Source organism: Ictalurus punctatus, chromosome 9, assembly GCF_001660625.3.
Source record: "Ictalurus punctatus breed USDA103 chromosome 9, Coco_2.0, whole genome shotgun sequence".
In the NCBI taxonomy this organism is placed as follows: domain Eukaryota; kingdom Metazoa; phylum Chordata; class Actinopteri; order Siluriformes; family Ictaluridae; genus Ictalurus; species Ictalurus punctatus.
Genome location: NC_030424.2, coordinates 22,718,278 through 22,742,151, shown reverse-complemented (window position 1 = coordinate 22,742,151; position 23,874 = coordinate 22,718,278). Strand labels below are relative to the sequence as shown.

The 23,874-nt window shown below is 34.0% G+C and overlaps 1 protein-coding gene across 1 annotated transcript; it reads left to right on the top strand.

The window, feature by feature from the left end:
* On the top strand, positions 1–22,943 carry LOC108270014 (M1-specific T cell receptor beta chain). The gene is made up of 12 exons (XM_053682677.1): positions 1–272; positions 7,784–7,844; positions 15,236–15,574; positions 15,685–15,708; positions 15,862–15,965; positions 16,121–16,134; positions 16,778–16,808; positions 17,455–17,557; positions 20,166–20,519; positions 21,295–21,306; positions 21,434–21,531; positions 21,849–22,943. The coding sequence occupies exons 1-12, from the start codon at positions 33–35 to the stop codon at positions 21,900–21,902; spliced, it is 1,434 nt and encodes a 477-aa protein (XP_053538652.1). The 5' UTR covers positions 1–32; the 3' UTR covers positions 21,903–22,943.
* The last annotated feature ends 931 nt before the right edge of the window (positions 22,944–23,874 follow it).

Below are 23,874 nucleotides of genomic sequence, written 5' to 3'. Positions count from 1 at the left end.
CTTTACAAGTGCTCCAGGAACAATCCTCAGTGATGGCTATTGCTGGGAGTGCCATGTCCTTTCACTGCACTATAGACGCAAGGTTTAGAATGAGCACCTACACTATGCAATGGTACAGGCAAGCGTATTATGGCGCACCTGTACAGTTCCTTATGATGGAGTATGAACAGGCCACAAAGAAAATGAATGTTGCCATACACCAAGCTGAGAATAAGTTCAGCTTGCACATTTCAGACCTGTCTCTGCAGGACAATGGCATTTATTACTGTGCTGCCTGACACAGTAAAGCAAAAGTTGGACTCAGTCTTACAAAAAGCCTCTGATTTAGTTTATACAACATGGCAAAATGCACTGGATCAATTTATAGTTTTTTTCTGAATCACTTTTGAATTTGTAAAGACATTTTCATTGAGAACTCTATGTCACATCTAAATGTCATGCCTCTAACTACTCCGGTCTCAACTTCCGAGTCCCAGAATTGTCAGATTATTTGTTTTTGTTTTTTTTACAAATTGTACAGTATGTAGTTATTACGGAGCCCCCGAAAAGACATGGTGTACGTTTGAGCTTCATTGAAATTCATTTCTGTCATCCTTATTCCCTTTTTTGTAACTTATCTATTTGTAAATCAATATTTGTTGTATAAAAACAACACCATATCAATGATTTTATGCATTGTGTTGCAGCTGCATGATTGGCTGCTTGGAAGATTGCATGAATGAGCGGGTGCAGGTGTTCCTAATAAAGTGGACAGTGATTATATCTTTGTGTGGTCACAGTGAATATCGAGTGTGTGTGCGTGTGTGTGTGTGTGTGTGTGTGTGTGTGTGTGTGTGTGTGTGTGTGTGGTGCAAAATCTCTTATAAAAAAAAATCCTGTAAAGCTCACATTACTTTCTGAATATTTATATTTTTTATCAAATTATTTATTTTATTGAGCTATAAACAGTAACACAATCAACAATAGCAAAAAAATCACAATAACATTTTTATCAAATTGCAATTTGCTTTTGCATTTAAAACAGCATACCCTCTTACACATAGTATATACATTATATACAGTACATACAGTATATAGTATATACTCTATGTATATGGTAGAGAAAAAATTCTGACTGATCATGAATGAAGATCTTAGTCTACTGGTTGTTTTCAACAGCTTAGTGATGTCATTTCCTGTTGCTGATGAAAACTGATAAAATGACAGTGAAGTAAAGAAACAGCCAGGTTATTAGTTTGCCTCTGCATATCATGGGTCTGGAGTATGTCGGGTTTGCCTTGCTTATCATTACGAGTATGATATTTGTGAATTAATAAACAGGTTACTAGATCTGTATTAAATGAAGTAAATTATTTGAGTGGATGTGACAGGACATTTTAAGCAAGAAATTTTATTATTTCTCTTACAGAATCTTTACATGGAGTAAGCATTATTCAAAATCCAACTTTACTTATCAAGAAAGGTGGTGAATCAGTGGAAATTGTATGTCAGCATGATGACACCTCTCATTACTACATGTACTGGTACAGACAGAGGAGTTTGGGTGAAATGGACATGATCACTATGTCTTCTGGGAAAGATACAGCTCAAACAGTTGAACCATACAATGACAGCAAATACTCTATGATTCGTACTGAGGTGAAACACTCGACCCTGCAGATAAAGGCACTAGAAGCGAATGATTCAGCTGTGTACTTCTGTGCATCGAGTAGCACAGTGTTTTAGCTGAGCTACACAAATGAGCAATAACCTCAGCATTCACATCACTGAAGAGTCAAAGCATGCAGCTGAGGGACATCAGTAAAGCTGTTTATGTTCTACATTCATTTCCCTTCTTTCCCTTACAGCACAGTCTGGAAGAAATAAATATCCTGTAATTACCAGAAATATAATCTACATAAGTAATTAAATCTGGTGTTCATGTCTAACATCTATGAAGTTCCTAACTGCGGTTACTCTAAAGATGTCTATGTGGTTATTATGAGAGAGCTGATGTAATTACAGTGCCATGAAGTGGATTATCGATCATATGCTGACCTCTGCAGGATGAAATGAGGAAATAAGCAAGATTTACAGTAAAATACAGCAAAGAAATACATGAGCCATCTGAATCACATGTTCTAAACTTATTATAGTATTAGCAAATTAAAGACTATTTAATCAAAAGATTTAAATATTTTATTTGTGATATATTTAGATCTTTGAAATTACAATATTGCTGTTGCTTACACTGTTACAGTGTTATATAAAGTACACATGGGGTACACTTAGAGTAAAAACACCATTCTTAACACATTATAATATAAAAATAAATGTTTTTATACTGGATGGGATAATAATACGTGCACTAATCCCATCATTGGCTCATCAGAAAATAATGAAGCATATATTCATTAACAGCCAACTGAGTGATATACAGTATAAATTAACATTAATAATCATAATAGTTAAGTAGTAACATCTTGTTAACTTGTTCTGTTAATTAATATCATGATTTATCCATGACTAAAAATAAGTCCACAAAAATTAGCAAAAAGTGAGTCCTTATAAAGTGTGGCAGTGATCGTGCAAATGAAGTGCATATCAAATTCGATTTAAGGTCTATATTTGAGTTGGAGACATATTCTGTATACAATGTTTACATGCGTACAGGCATCCAAATATCCCTGTATACATGGTTGTTATAAGTATACCTGCGCTGTCATTATGAAATACCTAACGTACAGTTAGCACCCAAAATTCTTTGCGGACTGAGCATGTGCATATGTCTTCTTTCAGTGGATTTTCAGATTAAGGTGTTTGCATGCAACAAATTTCACTCAGTACTATTTAGAATACTGCCTAACTCAGATTAATATTGGAAAAGTGATGTGCATGTAAACGTAGTCATTAAGACTAGGTGTGGACAATCCGAATGAAGGTGAATGTGAACATGAGAGTGTTTGTGATGGCAGTTGGGTGATGTAGTCCTCGACAGCCATGTTTGTAGGCTGATCTGTGGTCTGGAAGTTGTAGTTGGTGGCCATGTTTGTAGGCTGATCTGTGGTCTGGGAGTTGTAGTTGGTGGCCATGTTTGTAGTCTGATCTGTGGTCTGGGAGTTGTAGTTGGTGGCCATGTTTGTAGGTGATGTGTGGTCTGGGAGTTGTAGTTGGTGGCCATGTTTGTAGGCTGATCTGTGGTCTGGGAGTTGTGGTTGGTGGCCATGTTTGTAGGCTGATGTGTGGTCTGGGAGTTGTAGTTGGTGGCCATGTTTGTAGTCTGATCTGTGGTCTGGGAGTTGTAGTTGGTGGCCATGTTTGTAGGTGATGTGTGGTCTGGGAGTTGTAGTTGGTGGCCATGTTTGTAGGCTGATCTGTGGTCTGGGAGTTGTGGTTGGTGGCCATGTTTGTAGGCTGATCTGTGGTCTGGGAGTTGTGGTTGGTGGCCATGTTTGTAGGCTGATCTGTGGTCTGGGAGTTGTAGTTGGTGACAATGTTTATAGTCTGATCTGTGCTCTGGGAGTTGTAGTTGGTGGCCATGTTTGTAGGATGAAGTGTGTTTTCTTGGTCTGGGAAGCAATATTGTTTCTGGAATTGACGTGACACATCAATACAAGTGTTACAATGTAAATGTTACTTATGCTGCATTAATGTTGACGTTTATAGCTTGTTCTTGTTATCAAATGTGGTAAATCAAGTCAGTTAAGTTAAGCTTAATATAAAGCATTGTCTTGGTTAGTTGGTTAATTAAGGTGGAGTTTTAAGTTTATACGATATGTCAGTGTTTACAGAGGCAACTACTTGTGTTTAAAAGAGGCAGCCTTGACACTACAGAAAATCCCCATCTCAGACATCTCTACTCATGAAAAATATGGAAATTTTGGATTTGTAATCTAAACACAAGAGATTTGAATAACTCAGAATATGAGGAACATTCCATGCATAAAACTTAAGTCCCTGATTTTGCTTAACTGAGACACAAATCAGTTTTTTTGCAAACCCTAACTGATACTTTTCTAGAACCCTATGGGACAGAAAGGAGGGCATTAACAAGGCAAGACTATATATTCTGTGTTCTTAAAGCAACACAGAATATTTAAATATTGCACTATTATAGTTTGTCCCAGCCTGGCAAATATGCATGGCATGCATGTTAATGACAAAATCCCAAATATGTCCATTTTAGCATTTTAGTTCCATGTTTTCATGCTGCAAAATCTAATTTACTCACACAGAGTACATCATCTGTATTTCAAGGCTTTTTCAGCATCAGTAAATAAATGAATGTTTGTAATGTAACACTTCTGTGTCTCCATCTCCTGGTATAGTTACAGCAAAGGCAGCAGATCCTGTCATACTTTGATACAGTTACATGAGGATGTGGGTGGAGGTTATGACAGAGGAAGATTTTTTTTTTAATACGATGCACCTGCTCGATTTCTTGGTATTCACAGAAATAGCAACATTCAGTTTAGGTTACGCTGCCTGCTAAAACACCTGACAAAATTATAATAGTGTGCAAAGTGTACGATGAGAAATAAAGATAAAGTGGGGTGTGGGAGGGGTACGGGTGAGAGGCAGAATACAAAATTTTGTTTTTGTTCAATGCTTTAACACCGTGGGGACAGGGGGCCACAATGATACATTTCCATAGAGCCGCCGTACAAAAACCTCCCTGAATTTATTGTTAGTGTCAATAGATCCGAGAACAGGGACGTGTGGTTCATTTCACATCAGTTTAAAATTCCAGACTTTACATATCCTTTTTAATGTGCAGTTTTCTTTTTCTATTCATTATTGGTGATTTTATTTTAATTTTTTTACATCATGGAAATGCATACTGTTGCATCTCAGTTCTTCATCGTTTTTGTTCAAAAACATCACTTTAAACTTTGCACCAAAGTACTTTTAAAGTGGAAATAATTATGTTTTTTTTTCTTTTATTATGGAATACTATGAGGACCTGATGCATATTTTGAAGCACTCCTTTATATATATATATATATATATATATATATATATATATATATATATATATATATATATATATATATATATATTTATTTATTTTTATTTTTTTTTCCATCATGGAAATGCACACTGTTGCACCTCAGCTCTTCATATTTTTTTCTAATGATACATCACTAAAAACTTGGCACCAAAGTGCTTGGAAACCATTCTGGATATGTATTGTTTCGTGTTTTTACCTTTTATTATGGAATACTACGAGGACTTGATGCATATTTTGAAGCACTGCTTTACAGTGTGACACTGGCTCTCAAGCATATTTTGGAGATGGAACAAAACTGACAGTTTTAGGTAAGTCCACCAGATTCAAAATTGAACATGTAGCTTGTGACTAGATAGTTTAGGTCTATGTTTATGGATTTGTAAATCTAAAATGCGTTTTTTTTTAGCCATATCCGCCCTAAGTAGGTTTATAAATCCAATTACACCAGGTTATTAAAACTAACATTAGATAGATCTAAGAAAATTGTTTGCACAAGTGTACTGTGCCAACACCTATCAAGCATACTTTGGAGCTGGAACAAAACTTACAGTTTTAGGTAAGAAAGTTTTGGCCTTGCAGTTGTCATTAATGTTTATTTAATGGAAATTCATTAAGTGGTCATGCATAAGCTAGTGAAGAAAATAACTTTGCTTTGACTTAATGGGTGCAGATTGTTTCTTGAAGTGCCAATGTGTCATATCCAAGTTAGTAATGTTCTTTATTTAATGTACCATTTCACTTAGCCATAGCAGCACCCAGGAGAAATTATGTAGGGATATAAATTTGGAGAGCTGAGGAAAAATTAGCATTAGAAATCTCTCAGAAAACTGTTTGCACAAGTGTACTGTGCCAATGCCAATCCAGCATACTTTGGAGCTGGAACAAAACTCACTGTTTTAGGTAAGAAAGTTTTGTTCTTGAAATTTCTATCAATGTTCAATTTATTTGACTGGTAATTAAATTCTGAAGTATTCGGGATGTTAGGAATTAAATAAATGATTCTACATCTGAACTGCTATTTCACGCAGCCATTGAAGCACTCAAGACATTATAAACCCTCAGATACAATGCAAATGTATGAGAAACTTTGTCATGCTAGGTTCACAGTATTAGCATTAGAGAGAGCTGGGAAATTTGTTCACACAATCATACTGTGACAGTGGTTATCAAGCATACTTTGGAGATGGAACAAAATTAACCGTTTTAGGTAAGAATGTTTTGATCTTGTAATTATCACCAATATGAAATTGTAAAATTGTATTGCTAATTGGAAATCTGAAGTGTTCATCTATTAGGCATTCTAGAAAAACTTTGCTTTGGCTTAATGCTTGCAAACAGTTTCTTTACGTGAAAGAGGTTCCTGTCCAATTTTCTATGTCTAGATTACTTGTTCACTTGACCATAGCAGAATCCTAGAATAACTAGAGAGTTAAGACAAAAATACAGGCAATTGGCATTAGAGAGATCAGAAAAATTTGTTCACACAATCATACCGTGATAACCGTGATCAAGCATACTTTGGAGATGGAACAAAACTCACAGTTTTAGGTAAGAAAGTTTTTGGTCTTAAAATCATAGAAGTCCGGTTTAATCAAGTCAATATTTTAATTAGTCACGGCTACTATATATGGAACATTTGATTGTGTCAAGTTGACACAATTAGCATTAGAGAGATCTGGGAAATTTGTTAATGCAATCAGACTGTGAACTTCAATGATCCAGCATACTTTGGAGATGGAACAAAAGTGACAGTTTTAGGTAAGAACGTGCTTTTACTGGAAATTATGTGACTGAAAAAATGCTAAAAATCTACTAAGCAAAGAGCAATATAAAAGTTTTATCTAATGGCACTCATAGCTGTAATTATATAAATAGTCATTAGAGCATGACTCTAGATACACTTTTTGATATGACAACAAAATGCTGTGCCAATTATGAGGCCTATTTCGGCAACGGCACAAAATTGACTGTTCTTGGTAAGTATTGCTTATATTTTGTTTGAAATGTTTCTAGCAATTCTTACTGTAGGAAAGAGCAGGTGTATACAAGCTCTTTAAGGAAATCAGGTCAGTCCGACCATGATCAAAACCAAGCAAGCCAGCAGACAGTAGAGACTCTGTATTTAAGTTATTTTTATGACATAGAAATCCAGATTACTGTGGTGAATGGTTAGTAAGAAATATCAACTTACTCTATAAATGCGCTCAACAAATTAAAAAATAAAGAAAAGCAAAGCAGCCAGTAATTTTCTTAGATAAGGTGTAAACATTTAAGATACAGCCCTGAAACTATGTGCTCATATTCAGAAGCCTATTTTGGAGCAGGCACCAAACTCACCGTTTTAGGTAAGAAAAAAAATCCAATAAAAGTTTATATTGTGTGCTTATTGTATAACAGCAAGGCTACATTGAGGGTCACATTCATTTTGCACAGAGTGGAGGTTTTTCAGTAGCTTAATGTCAATGTGACAAACTACAATCCTGCATTCTTTGGCAGTGGAACTAAACTCACAGTAAGAGGTGAGAAATTTTGATTAAACTTACTTTTTAAAAATGATTACGGTTCATTAGAAGACTTAAAGCCAGTCTGAACAAAACCTTCTTAGATTCAAAATTATAAAGGGGTTTTGTGTTGGAAACATTAAGTCTTTTCTTTAATTAATTAAAGAAAAATGCAATTAATTATGTTAAAATTCTGCTACAATACCACATATCTATTTGGTACAGTGTATAATAATATTACAGTAAAATTTATAGCACTATAGAGGTAAGTGGAAGTTTTTCAGTAGCTTAGTGTCAGTGTGATAACTACGATCCTGCCTACTTTGGCAGTGGAACTAAACTGACAGTCAGAGGTGAGAAAACTTTTTTTTAAAGTATGATATATAAATGATTAAATGTCATTGAGACTCTATATTATGTTTCTTGAAAGAGGTTGTTCAGTTGAGCTGCATGTTGAGAACTCTATAAATGAAATGTTATTCTCAGGAGAGAGCTTCTTTATAGATTTGATAAGCTTGCTATAAATATGTACACATGTACATATGTGTGGCACAAAAATAACTAAGCAATAGGCAGATGATGGACTATTTGGCACATGGTTGGGTGATTTCATTAGTGAGCTTGTATGCTGTGCCTCTGGGACTGGTCAAGCTTACTTTGGTGGAGGAACCAAGTTAACAGTTCTTGGTAAGAAATATGTTATAGCAATTACTCATTAATTTTATGAATATATAGTTTTGTGGATCTGTGAAAAGAAGAATGGATGTACAGTTGGTAATCCTTTTTAGGGCATAGAAAATATTCAGTCCTTAGAGAGTTTTTCAATAGCTGAGTGTCAGTGTGACAAACACCTATCCTGCTTACTTTGGCAGTGGAACTAAATTGACTGTCAGAGGTGAGAAAGCTTAATTATATATATATTTATTCAAGTATGCTATACATAAAGGATTAAATTTCATTGAGACTATTTATTATCTTTCCTGAAAGAGGTTGCTCGCTTGAGCTGCATTTTTTAAATCTTTAATTTAAATGCTATTCTGAGGAGAGAGCTGCTTTATAGATTTGACAGACTTGCTATAAAATTATACAAATGATATATATGCGCTGCACAAAAAGAATTAAGCAATAGGCAGATGATGGATAGTATGGATTATTTAGCACATGGTTGGGCGATTTCATTAGTGAGTTTGTACACTGTGACACTGGTGGTGATCCAGCTTACTTTGGTGGAGGAACCAAGTTAACAGTTCTTGGTAAGTAATGTCATGTTACTAATCAATTGCAATTACTCATTAATTTGATCAAAATTTAACTTTGCAGATCTGTGAAAAGAAGGAAGGATATATAGTTGGTAATCCTTTTTTAGGGCATAGAAGTATATACAGTCCTTAGAGAGTTTTTCAGTAGCTGAGTGTCAGTGTGACAGGCACCTATCCTGCTTACTTTGGCAGTGGAACTAAATTGACAGTCAGAGGTGAGAAAGCTTAATTATATATATTTTTAAATATATATATATATATATAAAGGTTTAAATTTCATTGAGACTATTTATTATGTTTAATAAAAGAGTAGTCTATAAGTAAAATGCTATTCTGTGGAGGACTTTCTTTATAAATTTGATAAACTTGCCATAAAAATGAAGTGTATATATGCTGCACAAAAATTATTAAGCAATAGGCAGATAATGGATGGTATGGACTATTTGGCATATGATGGTTGGGTGATTTCATTAGTAAGTGTGTACGCTGTGCCTCTGGCGGTGCCAGTCAAGCTTACTTTGGTGGAGGGACCAAGTTAACAGTTCTTGGTAAGAAATATCTTGTTACTAATCAATTGCAATTACTCGTTAATTTTATCAGCAAATAGCTTTGTGTATCTGTGAAAGAAGGAAGGAAATACAGTTGCTAATCCTTTTTTTAGGGCATAGAAAAATATTCATTCTTTAGGGAGTTTTTCAGTACCTGAGTGTCATGAAAGTCTAACTTGTGCATCTTATGTTCATGATGTACATGCGATGCAGAAAAATAAGTAAGCAATAGGGAAACAATAGCTTGCATAGACTATTTGGCACATGATGGTTGGGTGATTTCATTAGTGACCTTGTATGCTGTGCCTCTGGAGTCAATCCAGCTTACTTCGGTGGAGGAACCAAGTTAACAGTTCTTGGTAAGAAATATCATGTTAGTAGTCTATTGCAATTACTCTTTAATATCATTAGCCTTTGAAAAGAAGGAAGGATGTACGGTTGGTAATCCATTTAGGGCATAGAAAAATATCCAGTACTTTTTTCAGTTTTTCAGTAGCTTAGTATCAGTGTGACAGGCAACTATCCTGCTTACTTTGGAAGTGGAACTAAGCTTACAGTAAGAGGTGAGAAAGTTTCATCAACTGTTTTAAAAACCACGATTAATGTTTAGTTTTGTTTCTTTAAAAAAAAAAAAGCATTAAAATAATTTGAACAGATCTTATCTGATTTGCTGTGGGGAAAAAATCATTATAAAGAACTTCTGGCCTCCTTAAAGACTACATAGACATGCCATAGACATAACATTCAGGTCATAGATAATATGTGCATGATATACAGTACATGTGATGCACATAAAACAATCAAGTATTAGCCAAGTGAAAGACTGTACAAACCATATAGGACATAATGAATAGATGATTTCATTAGTGAGTTTGTACACTGTGCCTCTGGGGGCCGTGAAGCTTACTTTGGTGGAGGGACCAAGTTAACAGTTCTTGGTAAGAAATATCATGTTACTAATCAATAGCAATCAACTGTTTATATTATAATCGATGTGTTTTGGAGACCTTTAATGCATTGTGTGAAAAGCAGGCAAATCCTGAAGCAAATCCTAACATAAAAAAACATTATTTTTTATGTTAAAAAATAAACCAGCAGGCTAGTTTGTTCTACAGTAAAGCGCATGCAGTTCAAGTCGTTTCTTTCATAAGTGTTCATGTTGTGCTTATGGAAACAATCCAGCTTACTTTGGTGAAGGGACCAAACTAACCGTTCTTGGTAAGAAATATGAATTTGCTCTATAGATTCTCTAAACTAAATCTGCTTACATTGTGCTTGTTTTAATGTAAATGTCTGATATTGTAAATAACACTGAAAAATACAGTAGTGAGTAATTCTCTAAGCTGAAGCATAGACATTAAAGATACAGCTTTGAAACTCTGTGCTCTGCTGCACAAGCATATTTTGGAGCAGGCACCAAACTCACTGTTTTAGGTAAGAAAAAATATCTATATTGTATATCTTCTTAAGAGCATAGAAATGTTGCAATTATATAACAGCAGAGCTACATTGAGGTTCACGTTCATTTTGCGCAAAAAGAGTAGAGGTTTTTCAGTAGCTCAGTGTCAGCGTGACAACTACAGATCCTGCATACTTTGGCAGTGGAACTAAACTCACAGTTATAGGTGAGAAAGGATTTTTATTTTTTTTTTCGCTTGGTTAATGTTTCATTTTATTCAAAGGCCTACATTTTAAAGCAATGTAAACAGTTCTTTTTAGATTAACTAAAATCATAATTATAAAAGGGTTTGCTCTTCTTAGCAGATTCAGATAGCATGCCACAGACATGAGAAACATTATAGTAAGGGTTCTGTATAAAATTTGCAATTAAAAGTGCAGTGTAAATAGTTCCATGTTAGAAACCATTCAAGCCTAAATGCTGCAGTTTTCATCTTACTGCTGTTCAGTGTGAACACTCAGCCTGCATACTTTGGCCAGGGGACCAAACTCACAGTTCTTGGTAAGCTTATCTGTTTTATTCAGGCATTGTAATTGTTCTTAGGCAGTGTAATGTCAACTTACCATTCTTGGTAAGAAATATCAAATCTTTCTATAAATAACCTGAGTTGATACAGCTTTAAGTGTGGAAGAAGTACATGGCTTGTTTGATGTAAATGTCAGATTTTGTTCAAAATTAATAAATAAATAAACAAATAAATAAACCAATACTGTAACATGCTAAGCTAAGTGTAGATGTTAAAGATACAGCCTTGAGACTCTGTGCTCCGGTTTGCCAGCATATTTTGGAGCAGGCACCAAACTCACCGTTTTAGGTAAGGAAAAATACATCTAAAGAAATTAATATTTCATTATAAGCCCCTAAGAATTGTGTCATTGTGTAATAGCAGGGCTATTTTCATTTTGCACAAAGAGTGTGGGTTTTTCAGTAGCTTAGTGTCAGTGTGACAGGCTACAATCCAGCATATTTTGGCAGTGGAACTAAACTCACAGTAATAGGTGAGAAAGTTTGATTCAATGTTTTAAACATTTCTGAGGTTTCTTCAAAGGGATTATTTATTTGACTTAGATTTTAATGCAATATGTATAGATTTATATATATTAAGCTAATATATAATAATAAATGTATTCTGGTCTCTGTTTGGATACAGTAAATGTAAATTTGCTAAAATAGACATTGTAGACATGCCAATGGCATGATGATGCACTAAAATAATTAAACTATAGGCAAATAGTAGTTTGCATGGACTGTTTGGAGCATGATACCTGGTTGACTCCATTATTGAGATATTAGTGTATGCTGTGCCTCTGGGAGCCTTCAAGCTTACTTTGGTGAAGGGACCAAGTTAACAGTCCTTGGTAAGAAATATCATGCTACTAATACCAATCACTATTTAACACACTAACCATTCTGTTGATCTGTAATGGATTGTATAACTATTTGATATTGGTTTGTAATTCCAAGTGATAAATCTATCAATCTTAAATGACATGTTGTGATGCAGTACAGTCTATCGCAGCTCCAGTGCAAACAGTTTTGCCTCTCTTTTAAATGCACTGCCTGACGTAGAGTAGTTTACATTTAAATTAACCATCACATTAATTGCCCTTCAAAGACTTGATTGTTGGTGTGTAGCAGATCATGGGAGTAGTGCAGGTTTTCTCTATAGCATGATATCAGTGTGAACTACAACAACCCAGCATACTTTGGCAGTGGCACCAAACTCACAGTGATAGGTGAGAAATTCACTACTCTTTTTAAAAAAACAGTACCTTTCAGCATTAGTTTTTCTGCTATTACCTTCAAACTAACTTTTACAGCATTCTGTGAGTAATGAATATGTTGGAACTGGACATTTTATGAGTAAACATACAGTATTATACAGTAGTATGTAGATAAAAGCATTGCTGTGGAGGGATACTAGACTAGCTGTTTTAGGTTTCTATATTCATAGTGTTTACTCAAAATTTTAATTAAATGAGGCTCTGGGCTTTCTAAATGATCTGTCAAGCTATTATGTACTAATACATGTTTTTAGAGTTTGTTTTACAATTATTCTGCATCTTCTACTGCTTTCTTCTGTTGTATAGCAGATAAAAGTACATGGTAGACAAATTTGTTTTTAGTACAATATTTGAAAAGAACCCAAGGATTTAGTGTAGTGAAGTGTAGATGGATCAAATAGACTTCTTTCAAGCCTAGGAGCTGCAGGTTGTTTTACTCTTATTGAAATTCAGTGTGAACAACCAGCCTGCATACTTTGGCCAGGGGACCAAACTCACAGTTCTCGGTAAGATTAAGCTTATCCGTTTTATTCAAGCATTGTAATGGCTTTTAGACAAAGTTATGTCATGTCAGAGAAGTTGGTAAATACCTGAACCACAAGTAAAATCTTCAAAATAATAGATATTACAATGACAAAATCACTGTAAAATGGTGTGTTTGTTTGTATATAATGCATACAATAGTTGAGAACTGATTTTTATTTATCAGTGTCTGTAATAATTGCTTTAATATACTTAGAGGCAATTATGCTAGAAGACTTGCTTAAGAGAGTTTGTACATTGGTAAAACATACAAGATCATTGTAGTTTCTTAGAAAATGGCTTGTGGTTTTCCTGCCAAGGAGACAGTTGAGTTCAACTGTAACATCAGATGAATAATCCAAGAAAGTGCAATTCAGTAAAAGACATTGTAAGTGCCATGCATACAGTAATTTTGTATAAATGTAAACATTATTCCGTGATATATTATGGATTACCTAAGAAACTGCTTTTATATTTTTTATTCTGTTACCTGTAGTTATAGAAGTGGCAAAAATCAATGTAATTCATTATTATGAATTTGTAAAGTTGTTATTCTTAGGTCATGCAATGCATTGTTTAGGGTAACAATGCATGTTCACTGCCTTTTCTATTTGATGCTACTCATCCCTTACAGTTTTGCATTTAAGCAAACATAATGTGGTAACTTTGACATGGTGCATACCATTCACATGATATACTGAGAAAAGAATACATTCAACATTAATCTTGGAATGGAGTACCATTTAAAATTTTAATTTGTTGTGAACCTGACTCTATATTTCTACTATGAGCAGGATTATTCAGATATGTACTGTTGTTATTTTTCTTTAAAAATCAATTTAAATTAAATTTAACAATGTAATTGTTCATCATTTATAAGCACATATATATCATTCATTTAATTAGTGTTACAGTTGCTTATTGGCCTCGTAAATGTATCTTAGGAGGATGTTTGTTTGCAACATCATAAATGTTATATTCGTATAAAAATATTGTGGCTCAATGGTTGAGGTTCTGGGTTACTAATCAAAAGATTGTGGGTTCAAGCACCAGCACCACTGTTAGGCCCTTAACCCACTCTACTCCTTACAAGCTGGGACATGCAAAGAAGAGTCTCAATGTGCTGTAATGTATATTTGACCAACAAAGGTTTCTTATAAATATGAAAATGATTATAGACCAAGGTATAGACATAATTGTGGGGGGAAAAAATTAGGGTGAAATAGCAAACTAAAGATTAGATTAATTTTGCTTAAAACTGCAGACAGTATGGTCAACATTGATGTCTTTGCTGTATAGTTAAACTAAAAAGTAAACAAAAAAAAGATGAATGTTTTTTTTCTTATTTTGGACAAATATGTTTGGATACTCAGTAATTATATATTAAAAAGGGGGAAATTTAGATACTTAAACAAAAGCAAGTTTTAAAATGCTGTGACTAGTTACTGGAAGAACTGAGGCATATAGGTTTTTACAACCACAGAGCAGTAAACATTACCTTAAATGCCCCAAAATGTGTCACCTTTCTATGACATAAAGCACTTAACTTAAAAAAATAAATAAATAAAAATAAATAGAGGGTGACCTTCAGTACATTTGTATACTATTTTTGTTTATATACTGTACCTGAGTGTTCTTAACTACTGGATAAAGGAGGTCCTGGATTAAATCAGAAAAGTTCCTTTAGTCAGAAAAGAGTGTGTGACACATCATATCCATAAAGCAAACATGTCACATCCATGACACCTTTTTTGATGATGTATTCCCAAAACAAGACATATTTTCAAAACTATACTTTTTGTGTTTTTTCAAGTATCTATCATGTTGTACATACTATGCTTTATGCAATTGTATTTAAAATTCACAGTTTGTAGAAAATGTGTATTCTCACACAAAACCAGTTTGATGTCACATCCATAAGGCTGACAAACTGCTTTGTATTTTAAACAGTTAAATCACTACATAAGTTTTTAAGATTTGTCTGAGGATAAATTAAAACATATACAAATTGCCTCATGGATCCTAAGCTTGTCTTTGCTGTGAGACATTTTGTTTGACAATGTGAGTGCAAATGTCACATCAATAATGCTGGAATTGCCCTGTAATTATTCTGTTCTATGACATAAGCCTTAACACTGACAACAACAAATGTTCCATTCTTTGTATTTTCAGACCCAAACATGGAAATCCAAGCACCAAATGTCACCGTGCTAAATGTTTCAGAGAAGGAAGTGTGCACAAAGGAAAACGTCACACTGGTGTGTGTGGCTAAAGGTTTTTATCCTGACCATGTGAAAGTGTACTGGAAAGTTGATGAGGTAAATCGTACCACTGATGTTAGTACAGATGAAGCTGCCATCCAAGGTTCTGACAAGTACTACACCATCAGCAGCAGACTGAACATCGATTACAAGACAGAATGGACTAGAGGCAAAACATTCACCTGTATTGTCAACTTCTTTAATAATATGACAGACATCGATTATCAGGACTCTATAACAGGACCAAAACGTAGGCATTATTATTATTATTATTATTATTATTATTATTATTATTATTGTTGTTGTTGTTGTTGTATCTTAATACTAATGTGTTTAAAACTTTGTTGTTGTTTTATTAAGTTACGATCGACGAGGATAACTACGGTAAGATCCTCCATTGCAATACATGGCATAGTGTATAATAGGGTCGTCTTGAACAAATCTTAGATAAAACGTCCCTCTTTATTTAAATACATGCACTATTTTTAATGCTTTGGAAAAAATTTAATAATTCTTCTCTCTTTTGTCTGATTGTAGAAACATATGTTCGATCAGTGAAAACAACTATGCTGGCCTATGGCATGTTCGTTGCCAAAAGTATTGCATACGGCATATTCATCATGTACATCGTTAGGAGACAGGTAAAGAGCCTCCTTCACCACTATCATATTTACCTTTATTATGTTACTGTCCACACATTACACTAACGATATGCACAGTTACTATTACTATTACTATTACAGTTACTAAATTGAGAGCAATCATTTTATATAAAGTCTACTTTTCTGCTGCACAGGGTTTTATGTCGAAGTAAAGGTGATGAGACTGGTGTGGGCATGATGGAGAGCTGCCATATGGTCACATGACAGAGGAGGATGCACAGTTTATATCAGAATGCTAACAGCTAGTTCAGATATGAGTGCTATATTTAAAAGCATGGTTATTTTTAAGCTCTTTGCTAATTCTGCCCTAGTTTGTTGATTTTACTTCTGTTTTCTTCAGCTTGGTTTAACAAAATGTACACATATTTTACTATTTTTCATTATAAATATTTTTACTCAGCAATTGTTCTTTCACTTGATGTATAAACCATTGTATTATGACTGTACACATTATTCAAGCTTGCTTGTAATGCTTCATTACAGTGAGGAATTTGGTATTAAAATAAAACATATGTACGTCAATGACATGAAACATATTGCTGAAGGATGTTTGCAACATTATACACAGACATTTCAGATACATTTCACATACATTTCATGTGATCGTATGATTTTCACATGCGATTATGTGAGTAATGTGTGATCACATTTGAAAAACATGTGAAAGTGCATTTCGACATGTTATGTCTTGAAATCACATGTAAATTCAAGTCAACACATGGGATAAATAAAACCATGTGTTCTACAGTACATCATCTTCACTGTTTATCTTCAGTAAGCATTCTGGTCAGGGTCATGGTGGATTCTGACTGGGTAATCTGGGTAACACTGGGAGCAAAGAGTGAGAATTCAGCCTAGTTGAGACTCCAGTACACCATTCACACACACATTCCAACCTAGGGGTAATTTATCATAGCCACTTACCTGCATGTTTTTAGATAGTAGGAGAAAACTCACGTGTGCACAAGGAGAACATGTAAAATTCTGTAGTAACTCTGAGGCAGCAACATGATAGCCTGTGTCCAATATATGAAAGATTAAAATAACTGAATCATGTACAAAAAAAACATCTGAAAAAATTAAAAGCACATGCACCACATGTGAAAGGTCCACATAAAATGTGTGAAACATATTACATGGCTAAAATCCACATGTAAATTTTATTTGATTAACATCTGAAGACCATGTGACTTTTTGTAAGAGGCCACAGTAGCAATCGCTAACAAATCGCTTCCCAGATAGCAACCCCACAAAGCCCAGACTGATCATGCTATAAATCATGCTATAAATGAGGATGCAATTCCTTATTTTAAAAAAATGAAAATGATCCCAAAAAACATTTGGTACAAATCAGACCTAGCAGATACTTTACAATTCTGAAGGTTATGAGAGGCCCCTCTTGGGTTGTACAGAGGAAATCTCTGTCTTTTCCAGTCTCTAATACCTGAGGGGCCTCAAATGCTGATAGCCATCAGTGCCTTTAAGCTGGTGTAGTTTATGTCAGGCCTTGTGTCAGCGTGTCAGCTTCGCCGACTTGAAATTTGGGCCTGGGACGAGACTAACAGTTTTAGGTGAGTAAGTTGATTAAAAACCTCAAATAGTTATCATTGTGTTTTTAATTGTCCTCTTCTATTCCCTGGTAGTAAAAGTATTTACAGAGTAAATAGTCATAGTAATCGTATATAAAGTTAGTTTGATCTGCTATTCAATAACCTCAGCTGTGTGTTGTTGTTGTTGTTGTTGTTTTTAATAGTTTCATGGTTTAAGACTGAATTTGCATGACTTCTTCAATAACATTCTCTCACATAAATCTAAATGATATATTTCGCATGTACAATTCAGGCAAACATGCCACGCAATTTTTGTATCTATATTGGAAAACTAGTGATGCTAGTTACATACTAGCTATGTAATTAAAATCCACTGCTAAAAGTCAGTTATTATATGGTTTGAGAAATACACCTTATGTTGTTTACAATCATGCTAACTTTGCAATTATGGAGTTCTTTAGTGATTTAATGGTAATTTAATAAATGAGATAGGAAAATCCCAATTAAACGCTTATTGCTATAAATTACATTTCTGTGTTGAGTTAAATCAACGTATACTAGTTATGCAAAAGTGGAATTTGGACCAGGGACCAAGCTAACAGTCCCGGCTAAGTTAACTACTGTGCTGTTATTATTATAAAATTCAGTGATCATTACACGAATACGCTATACACAATGGACTTTTACAAAGTGACTAGATGATGCAGTTCATTACAACTCTCGCTTTAAGCCCTACAAAATAAGTTTAGTAGCTCTACATAGAGTACAAATGAATTTAATTGATTAAGGAGTTAGCTAGTCAAGAATTAAGAGTAATTCTTTAATGTAGCACTGAATTTTGTAATTGTCAATATAGTTTTAAATAACCTTTTTTTTAAAAAAGATTTCTTACAGTACTCCACCCAAATATGCATGTAAAAGTATTCAATAACACTTAAATACTACTATAACCGTTAAACAGTTAAATACTACTATATTGCTTAAAATCCACAAATAAGCAAAATATTAATACTTAAGTAATAATTGTATGTAAAGGACCATTGTGTATATTACAGTATATGTATACTACTTACAAATATGATAAATTAATATTATAACAGTAATCCTTTGCCCATCAGGAAAAAGTTTACATTAACAACTGAGTCATATGCAAATAGCCATTAATAGTGATAATATATTGGTAACTCATTCTGTTAATTAAAAATACTTATGAAGCATTAATAAAGATAATTTACATTGTCTTTTTGTGCATAATGTAGGTTAACCAAAACCTTAGGTTCTTTAAGTGACAATTTGAAGCCAACACCACTAACAAGTTGCTTTGATGTCAAGTGTCTCAAACTTAGCCTATATGTTTAGCCTTATAGCCTACAATTTGAGTTAGCCAAGACTGTTTCCAAATATACTTTTCAAAATACATATGGTCTTTGTTAATACTGTCAGGTGCCATGATACTGAAATACATGACAGATGTTAATACATAACTATCATTGTTATTTATTGCTATTCATATACTGAAAATTATTGGATACAGCAAGGTCAATTATTTTGTTTCCGCTATACACTGAAGACAATCACTTTGACCCCCTGATGAAGTCTTTGTTGTGTTGGCAATGTGATCACTGTCTTGCTGCATGATAAAGCAAGACAATGACAATTGATCCACCAAATTAGATTCCAAGCATTTCTCTGTACATTGGCAGAACAAATATTTTTGTAGCCTTCTGAAATAATTCTGCTGCTACCATCATGAGTTATATCATCAATAAAGATTAGTGAGCCTGTTCCAGAAGCAGCCATGCAAGTCCAAGCCATGACATTACCTCCACCATGCTTGACTGATGTTTCACAATGTTCTGTAATCAACTGCTGTTGTTTTCCTTCGCCGACCTGTTCAACATCTGACTGGTACAACAGTGGTTTCTTTTTAGGACAATCCAAATTGTTGTAATGGTTATGCTCAATGCTTGTGCAGTGATCGATTTTCCTTCATTCTCAGCTTCAATGTGGCCTGCTTTTTCCATTGACAGCTCTCTGATTTTCATGTTGGCTTATCCTTATTAACAATAAATGCAGTCTTCACAAATGAAACCCAGGGCTTAAACCAAGAATAAACATTCAGACCTATTTATTGTTGAAACAGTCAATCTGACAGGGCACACCTGTGCAACAAGAAACACCTGTCTTATATTATATTATATAAGAAACACATGTTCCAATATTTTTGATCACTCGATAAATGGGTGAGCTCAAACAAGAGGTGACATGTTCTGTGTTATTTTAACACGTCTTGATGTGAATATCAGGAGAGAAAAGCTGAAATTCAGATCTATTTTCTTATATTCCTATGTTGATCTCAAACCCAAATGTCTTCAATGTATAGCAAAAACAAAAGAATTCACTTTCACTTCATGCAGTTTACTTCGGTTTATTAAAAACTTGTGATGATAAAATAATGAAGAAAAATGGCAGTATAACAATAAAAATCAGTTTAAAGCCAATCACAACTCATTTTATGTGAATCAATATTTATCTTTATAAATGATCTCATAAATACACTTCTTTTAAAAAAAAATGTCACTGATGACTTTCATGATAACATTTTTCCCTAAAATTCTTTTCCTCTAAGAGCCCAACATGACCATCACCAATCCAACAGTAAAGTTGCTGCCACCTTCTCCGGATGAGCTCTGCTATGCCCAGAAAAATCGGGAGAAAGTAACTTTGGTGTGTTTAGCCACAGATTTTTATCCTGATCATGTTAGCATTACTTGGCAAGTGAATGGGAAGGAGAAAAAGAATAATGTTGCGACAGACCATGTGGCCCAACAAGCTAACAGCACAAGTCTTTACAGCATGTCCAGCAGACTGAGAGTCGATCAAATTGAATGGACCAACATCAAAAACAATTTCACATGCATCGTTACTTTCTACAATGGACATGACTACTTGATGTTTCAAAGCAACATCAAATTTTCACCAGGTACAATTTGTACAAAATAACACTGAGACATCAAGATCATGGTTCTCAATTTCAGAAATGCATGGTGATTCCATGATTGGGCTGCCATTTTACATTTGTAACTTTTAGAAATTCAACAATATTTTTAAAATCAATTTTCAATATAAAAAGGAATGTAATCATTCAAAAATGCATCTTATGCATTACTTTTTTAATTTTACCAGGTTTCTTTGCTGACAATTGTCTGTATGTTGATTTTAAATGAGAAGCAGTGTTAAAAGTAGCATTAGAATTAGCAAACATACAAGATGTGATTAACTAGCATCCATGCTAATCACATAACTTCACATTAAGTACATTCTAACTTTTTAAATGAATAATTTAAATTAATAATCTATAAATTGTGTAACACGGTTATACTATCAAAGAAGATGAGAGAACATATATTTCTTCCTCCTGGGATTTTTTTAGCTAAATGTAGGACACACAAATGTAGGACCTACATTTGAAATATATTTTACCTTTGCATACATATTTAAAAATGTAATATCAGTTAGAAAAAAATGGCATCCCAATCAGTAAGGTTATGTTCTGTTTCCCTAAAAGTATTAAACTCATCCACTTTTGTGGTGTTGATTCAGTTGTGTTAAGGCAGTAATAACATGCCCAGGGGAAAATAGAAGGCCTGTAGCACCACAAACACGGAGTTGAGAACCCATATTTCTGGTTCTTTAAAAATACTTGGTCCAGTATGAGATGCATTAATTTAAGTTGTTTTGCTTTGTTTGTTTTTCAGCCAAAATACCACGTGAGTTGATGGGACATCCATGATATTTTCAGAGTTTATATTATGAATGTTCAGTAAAGAGAAAAGTAGCATTGATTCTCAATTTGTTTTATTAATAAAACTGATATTTGACTATTTGTGATTTTAGCGAGGGTGTATAACACAGTGCAGTTTGGCTACTTGATGTTTCTTAGCAAGAGCCTGCTGTATGCGGTGTTTGTCAGCGTTATGGTGTGGAAATGCAAGGTACAACAACACATAACCTAGTCACAAGTCATAAACACTATGTAGTCTTTAAATTAAATCTTCTATACAGAGTATACTTATACATATATTGCATATACACTTGGCTATGTTGGCTGCACACATAACCTACCAGAGTGCTTCTTTTTATTAGATGCATTCATGTTAATTAATTCAGAAATTAATGAATTAAGTATCATAATGCAATATAACGCTTAAGAGGGGAAAAAACAACTGTAGCAAATTGTTTAGTTTTCTCTGTTTCTTTGTTTTCTTTGTTTGATTTTGGTATTTATTTATGGATGCATTTTTCCCTGCAGGCTACAAAAGAGAAGACACTGATGACAGAAAATGGAGACATTATGATCAGCTAAATAATATTCAGCAAATATGCCTATAAATAAAACTGTTAAGCACTGTCACAAATTAGAGAATTATTAGCTAATGTATATAAGTATACCTCGTCCAGGGTGTACCCCGCCTTGTGCCCGGTGTTCCCTGATGTAGGCTCCAGGTTCCCTGTGACCCAGTAGGATAAGTGATATAGAAAGTGGATGGAAAGATGGATGGATGTACGTATATAATTATATTGAGATTTTAGTGCATTAGTGCCATTGTTATAGCTGAGGATAAATTTATAGTGCTCGCTAATATGTTCTGTACAACTGTACTATGTAACCTTTCATTATTTGCTGTATATTTCTTACCATACAATATCACTTAGTCCTTTACTGACATCATTTAGTAGATTTATTATTATACAACAAACCATGAACTTGCACATTAATATCCCATGAGTAACATTAGCAAAGTAATTAACAATTTTATTCATTCTTTTAATATTTATGCAAATAATCCACATAATCAAGACCTGAATTAACTAATGTTTATACATTCAATATATATTAATTCATTATACCTTCAAAGTAAAATTTAGTCTACAATGTTGAACATGTACACCTTATTTCACATGTTTGCAGCTGATCATTGACTTTAAAAGTAAAAGTTCAGAATTGAGGCCCCAATATTTCAGTATTTTCGTAGTTTATCATTTAGGAACTGTAATATTTTTGCTAATTTGCATGGACTTATTTTTAAGTAATTGATTGAATAAACGTTAGTCAGTGCTAGTGTGTTTAGTTAGCATTTAACAAACCTTGATTGATACTGTACATATGTTTACTTACTTTGTTACTTTTATAACCATCACAGTTTATTAATATCATCTCATGCAGTAAGAAATGTTAATTAATGAACCCTTAACGTAAATTGTTATTAAAAACATGTTTCTTAGTTTGAAGAGAACAAAAGCAATACTGATTAAAGTTGTTTTCTGCCTACTCTTTCTTTCTACCATATTGTACTGCTCCCGTATACTGTAAATGAATGTTTCAATAAAAGAAATATTTGCTGCACAGCATAATGGCTTCTCAGAAACAGCACATCTACTAAACTCTGTATTTCTACAGTGGAAAATCTGCAGATTTGAAACTGTGTAGGTGTGTTCCATGGGTCATATCTGAATTTTCCAGTTTAACATGAAGATTATTAATACTGTATGATTGGTACATTCACAGTATAGTGAATGACTAATGGAAATGTAGTTAATATGCAAATCAGATGTTATAATGCCAGGAAAACACGTGTATGTGGAAAATCGCTTTTTTTTCCAGTTTAACTGAAATTACCTTGTGATAATATAATACAAGTGGCAATTTTCTCAATACCACAAAGCACCACTAAAGACAAAACATTACGTTCGTACGTGCACTGTTATTTTTATTCACTTATCAAAAATTTAAGATCAACCCCTATGCAAGGCCTATGTGATGTCAAAGTATGTCAGTAAGGGCTGAGGGCAGGATGTGGTAGCTGCTTGCTGAGAGCGGGATAAAGATGTAGCGGCAGACAAAGGAGAGGATGTGGTAAGAACAGTCTCAGAATGAAGCTTTTGTTCCACCCAGTTCTTCACCGCAGAGCTAACACCTGCTGTTGCAAACAAAGCCTCAGAGCTCACAGGAGTGTGCAAAGTAGAAAGCCTGCAGTGCGGAAACTGGTGCAGAGCATTTTCATTTGTGAATTGTGTGTACAACATTTTGAGTTTGCTCATTGTTTGTGTCACACGTGTCAACACTTACGAGATGTTTAGTCTGCCTAGTTTGAAACACAAGAGCAAATATTTTTGCTCTGCAATAGAGACTAATCAAATGATTATTGCTTTGAAAGGTAAATGAAGTTTGCATGTTATATCTAGATTGGTGTTTTTAAAAACGTTCTTTGATTTCTCAGTCAAAAGAAGGATATATAGTCATCTCAGTCAAAACATGCCAGATATAGCCCTATGAA